Source organism: Pygoscelis adeliae, unplaced genomic scaffold (assembly GCF_000699105.1).
Source record: "Pygoscelis adeliae isolate BGI_AS28 unplaced genomic scaffold, ASM69910v1 Scaffold960, whole genome shotgun sequence".
NCBI classification, from domain to species: Eukaryota; Metazoa; Chordata; class Aves; order Sphenisciformes; family Spheniscidae; genus Pygoscelis; species Pygoscelis adeliae.
The window spans coordinates 3978-9723 of record NW_008823942.1 but is presented as its reverse complement, the minus strand read 5'-3'; the positions used below and the strand labels follow the sequence as shown (position 1 = coordinate 9723).

The 5746-nt window shown below is 58.8% G+C and overlaps 1 protein-coding gene across 1 annotated transcript in view; it reads left to right on the top strand.

Moving 5' to 3' along the window:
• Nucleotides 1–5746, top strand: part of DCAF8 (DDB1 and CUL4 associated factor 8) — a gene marked incomplete at its 3' end in the record, with an annotated part of 14322 nt that overhangs the window by 4605 nt on the left and 3971 nt on the right. Inside the window, exons 2-6 of the mRNA XM_009320927.1 lie at nt 1160–1230; nt 1313–1986; nt 2691–2831; nt 3172–3266; nt 4944–5054. Of these exons, the coding sequence (XP_009319202.1) occupies nt 1182–1230; nt 1313–1986; nt 2691–2831; nt 3172–3266; nt 4944–5054 (1070 nt within the window). The remainder of the gene's footprint in view (nt 1–1159; nt 1231–1312; nt 1987–2690; nt 2832–3171; nt 3267–4943; nt 5055–5746) is intronic.

The window sequence follows — 5746 nt, the reverse complement described above, 5'->3', positions numbered from 1 at the left end:
CCCGCCGCCGAGGCAGCGGGGCCGTCACTGTTCCTGCAGCCCATGCCTCCCCTCCCTGTTGCAGTCGGCTCTCCAAAGCAAGGGCTGGGAAACGCCCGGGAGCCGAAAACGTGCTTGCCTTTGGTTTTCCATGCACTCGTGAGGAATTGGTGAACCTCTCCTGGAGCAACTGGAAATGCCGGAGAGCTCCTGGCCTTGTCGCGTGGTTCTGCTCTTGCCCACTCCCCGGGAGGAGCAGAGTTGTTGGGGGTGCCAAAGGCCAAAGCTTGCTCTCGGTGGAGGCTGGGTGGGCTGGCTAGGTGTCTGGGGCTGCTGTCCTGCCCGTGGCGTGGAGGAAAACGGCCCCTCGGTGATGCCGGGAGGATTTTGTGTGTGGGAAGGTGTTTAAAAATCTGTCGCTGGGGTTAAGAAAACCTCTTGAGCAGCTTTTAACTGGCTGCCTACGGTCTGCAGGTGCCAAGAAGTTTCTCGATACCGTGACTCGCTGCCTTCCCAGCCACCTTGCCTCATCTGCCTGCGATCCGAGCCCCGCTCCTGCCTCCCTGCCTGCCCCGAGCCAGGGGTGTGTGTTGTGCAGCTGCCTTGCTGTAGCAATTGCTGCCAAGCTGAAGTCACCACCTCCTCCTTCCCCTGAGCGTGGCTGGGGATTGCCAGTCGGGAAGCGCCCATCTTATTGTGAGAGGTGAAGCAGGGTCCGGGCACAGGCAGCGGAAGGCCGCAGCCATCCCGCGGGCAGGAGGAGAGGCAGCACGGCAGGTCGCAGATCGGCTTCCCTGCTAAGTCGACGGTGTCTGAGCAAATTAGAAACTGGAGAGGAGTTTAGGGGATGACGGCGAGCGGCCCTGTTACCCAGCCGCGGGTGCCTCGGTGGAAGCCAAGGGACATTACTGTTTGCTCTGCCCTCGGCAATAGCCGATGAGCTTTTGTTGTCGTGCACGCTTGGGTGCGTTGAGTGTGGTCACCGAGCCTGTAGCCACGTGTGCGCTGCTTCCTCCGCTGATTCCGTTTTCCCTTAGAAAGCGGCGCTCTCCAGACCAGCCCGCGATGCCGTGGATGTGCGTGCACCTCCACCGACATGGGGACAGGCCAGCACGTCCCCATCTCGGCAGACTGGCCGTGGCAGGGATGCTCCAGCTTCTGCTCTCTCTCTCGCACACAGGGTGAGCGCTCTGGAAAACGTGATGTCGGATAAAGGGAGCAGCATGGAGGGGAAGACAGACATAGTGAATGGTAAGGGTGCCAGTGGGGACCGGTCTCCCCGTGCCTGGGGTCTCCTGCTGGGGAGGCTCATGGCCTTGTCTGCACCATGCAGGCAGCTTGTCCAGCAGCCCGGAGGAGATGTCAGCCGAGGAGGGCCGAGAAACCTCCTCTGGCATTGAGGTGGAGGCCTCCGATCTCAGCCTGAGCCTCACGGGAGACGATGTGGGGCCCAACCGCACCAGCACGGAGAGCCGGGACACGGACACGGAGAGCTCGGGGGAAGAGAAGGACTCTGACAGCATGGACGACACGGGCCACTACTCCATAAACGAGGAGAACCGTGCCCTTGACCGGTCGCACTCAGAGGAGGAAGAGGAGGAGGACGAAGAGGAGGAGCAGCGGTCCCACCGCCGTGCCCAGCGCAAGCGTGCCAGCCACGACCAAGACTCCTCTGACGACGAGCAGGCCCTGGAGGACTGGGTGTCCTCGGAGACCACGGCGCTGCCCCAGCCCCGCTGGCAGGCGGTCCATGCCCTCCGGGAAAGGGAGCTGGGCTCCAGCGCCCGCTTCGTTTACGAGGCCTGTGGGGCCAGGGTCTTCGTGCAACGCTTCTGCCTCCAGCACGGCCTGGAGGGCCACACGGGCTGCGTCAACACCCTGCACTTTAACCAGCGTGGCACGTGGCTGGCCAGCGGCAGCGATGACCTCAAAGTGGTGGTGTGGGACTGGGGAAGGAGGCAGCCGGTGCTGGAGTTCGAGAGCGGCCACAAGAGCAACGTCTTCCAGGTGAGGAGCATACGGGGAGGGTCCTCAGAGGGCTGGGGGTGATAGAAGATCCCCCACGGTGGGCAGGTGCCTGTTCTAGAAGCATGTAATTTCAGCTGGACGATGCTGTGCGGGGCAGGAGAAACATGTCGTTAAAGCTAAGGGCTGCGGGAGGAGTCCAGCCGCTGTGCGGTGGTAACTAACCATCAAAACCCACTGGTGTGCCCTAAAATCTGCCGTCTCACGGAGCCCTGGCTGGGGGCGGTGGGGTGAGATGGCCCTGTTCCCTGCAGAGCTTCCCCCTGCTGCTCCTCTGGCCCCGGTGAGCAGCAGGTTTGGGAGCGACTGTGAGCAGGAGCCATGTTCGGAGGAGGCCGTGCCGTGGCGGGCAGCCCAGCGCGTGGGCAGTGCAGTTTTTTTGGGGCCTGGAGGGCTGGGCTGTGCTGCCACCACGGCACAGCCTGTGCTCAGAGGGACGCTGGCACCACCAGCGTCTCCGCCAGGTTCCCGGCTCTCCACACTCACCAGAAAGGGCCGGGACGATTGCTCGGAGAGCTCAGCCCGTCAAGCCGAGGTTTTGCAGTCGCTGCCTGCAGATCTGAGCATCCAGGGCTCGTTGGGGTCTGGCAGGGGTGCTGCTCTCGATTTCTCTCCTGTTTCCATCCATGCATACACAAGCCCCTGCCCCGGCGTTGAAAGCCACCCCTCCATTTGCTCTTTTCCAGGCCAAGTTCCTCCCCAACAGCGGCGACTCCACTCTGGCTATGTGTGCTCGGGACGGCCAGGTCCGGGTGGCCGAGCTCTCCGCCACCCAGTGCTGCAAAAACACCAAGCGCGTGGCACAACACAAAGGCGCTTCGCACAAGGTGAGCCCAGACCAGCCCGTGGAGGGGGCGGACGGCAGCTGGGGACCCCCGAAACACCCGGGTGCCATCCTGGCTCACCGGCTGCCAGAAATAGTGAAGGCAGAGCCGCTGCCATGGAGGGACCGATTCTTAAATGCTGCTTTATAATCGCTGTCACCTCTGAGGGTGACGAGGAGGGTCTCTGTGCCCTGCAAAGCAGTGAAGTGAGCACTCGGCCATGGGTATAGAGGGCTTGGTGCTGCGTCGGCTCCTGTTAATAGCCGACTGTTTACTGGGAGAAAGGGATCTTGCCACTTTGTTGGGTAAAAAGGGAACCAATGCCCAAGTATTTATCTTCCAGCTGGCCCTAGAACCGGATTCTCCATGCACTTTCCTATCAGCAGGTGAAGATGCTGTAGTCTTCACCATTGATCTGAGACAAGACCGGCCCGCCTCGTGAGTATTTCTCTACCCACTCCCACTGCCAGGACTGGGGAAGCTCCAGAGGGAGATCTGGGGTCCCGGGGGGGTCCCCTGCGAGCGGGTGGCGCTCGGCTGCATAGGGCTGAGGGTCCTGCTTGTGCCACTGCATTTTCACGGCAGCACATGCCTGTTCAATGGGCGTAAAGTGGGAAAAGAGATATCCTTTGGCTTTCAAGCAGTATTGTCTTCCCTGAGGTGCAGGGTCAGACCAAAGAGCTTTTCAGTGGCTGGTCTGGGGTTGCCATCTCATGCGAGGATACAGATATGAACCTTGCTAATTAGACAAGTGCGTTTGAACCCTCATCCTCCCCGGGATGGGGCCCTGTTCAGATAGGAAACAGAAATAATACCGGTGCGGCAGGGGCCTGCACAGGCGTGCCTGCCGCGGCGACTGCCAAAGGCTGCCCGTCTGGCACCCATTTGCCCATCCCGGGGGCAGCGCTGAGGGTCCTGCGCTCCTTCTGCGCAATGAAGTGGCTGATTAATCACAGTACTGAAACCTCTCCGTGCTGGCAGCAGCTTGGAGCTCGTGGTTCGCCTGACTCGCTCGTCGCATGAGCGCTATTGCAGTTAATTGAAAAACAATAATTAGTAAGCAGCAGGGTGGTGCGTGCTGGATCTTAACCCGTATCGCCGAGAGATCTGCCGTTTCTGACAAGCTTCCAAAATAAATCCGCGGCGGGTGTTCAAACAGACACCTGGTTTTGGTATCGTGGTACTTTTCCAATATAGCGGCATATTATTTTGAAGATGATCCTGCTTAAAACTGAGGGCTTCGGCGCTTATTTCCCGGTGGTGTGATTTTATTTGTATGTGCGAGTGCTTTTGTCTACAGCCTTAAACCCATCTGTTTCATAACCAGGACAAAAACTGCCGGGGTGTTTCAAAACAGCCGCATTTAATCCTCATCCCTGCTCGCCCCGCATTTGCCGGGTTCGTTTCGAGCGGAGTCTGTTGGTCAGTAGGCTGGCGTGGGTCTGTCCCTCCTCTTTCTTCGTGGGGATCCACGCTGCTGTTTGGGTTTGATGCTCGCAGGGAATCATCACCCTGTGAGTGTGAAACCGCTCTGGAGGCAGGGTTCGCAGGCAGACTGTAGGCAGCTCCCATCTTTCATTAAGCCGAATGGTATAATTAGAAGAAAGACAAGCTTTTGAGCTGGCTGTTCCTTCTTGAGGATGCTGCCTCAGTTTGTATTCGTGTCTGCAAAACCGAAATATTGAGCTCCTGGGGGAGGGGGGATGGCGTGTGTGTCGGATTTCGTTAAATCTGGGCCTTATTACAGCGAGACGGGTGGGGAGAAATAACAGCAGAGCGTTTCTGCTCTGGAGTTAATCCGATTCTGCCCTCGCTGCTGCCTGCCTGGCTCCATCGGGCTCAAGTTCGGGCCCTGAAACCCTTCAGACGTTTCGGAGGAAAACGCCAGGGAATGATTTCACTTTGCGCCCCTTGAGTTGCAGACAGAGCATGTGCTCGGTTCAGCTGGGAGGCTGAAATGGTTGGGTGGCGGGTTTTTTTTTTTTTGGTGGTGGTGTTTTTTTTTTCTGGGAGTGAGTAAGAGACTCGCGCAGCTCCTGCTTTTCCCATCTGGACCCTGTTTTGAATTCGAGGAGGATTTTTTTTTTTGTTATTATTTTTCCTTGTCTCTTAAAGGAAACTGGTTGTGACAAAGGAAAAGGAGAAGAAAGTGGGTCTGTACACCATCTACGTGAACCCAGCCAACACCTACCAGTTTGCTGTGGGAGGCAGAGATCAGTTTGTCAGGTGAGTCTCTGCTGGGGACCCAGACTGAGTCCCCAAAGTGGACCTGAACATTCCCATGGGGGCTCAGTTGGTACCCCCGTGAGCTCTGAAATCTCTGATGTCCTACCCCAGAAACGCTTGTGGCTTCAGTCATTAATGCCTCCACAGCCTGTTCTCCCATAAGCAGCAGGAGCACAAGGGGGATCAATAGCGAAGGATTTGGATCCTTTGAGGTTTAGCCCTGGGATCCACTGTCCAGCCTGCCCTGAAGCCGGGAGATGCTTCCCTCAGGAACTAGCAATGCTCTTAACGAGCTTCTGACAAACCTCCTCTCGGTTCCCCACCTGTGGATGGAGCCTGGTGGGCATCGGGGATGGGATTAAGGCTCTGGGAAGGTCTCGGTTTCAGCGGGGCCGAGCTCCTTAAGTGACAAATGCAAGCCCCCCTGCCTTTGAACCACTCGGGGCAGCCCCCGGCATGGGGCCGGGCTGTGTCCGTGCGTTTGGCCCCTCGGCTCCCTGCATCAGTGCAGAGCTCCCCTGGAGCCAGTGGATTTTAAGGAGCAGCTCGTGTGGCGTCTGTTTTGGGCAGAAGCGAATCGTGCATGCACCAAGCCTGCCTGCTTCCCAGCTCCCCGAGAGCGAGCAGAGCTGCAGCATCACTCGGCTCCCCGAGGACGCGTAGGGGCCGCTCCTCGGAGAGCGGGGGGGCGG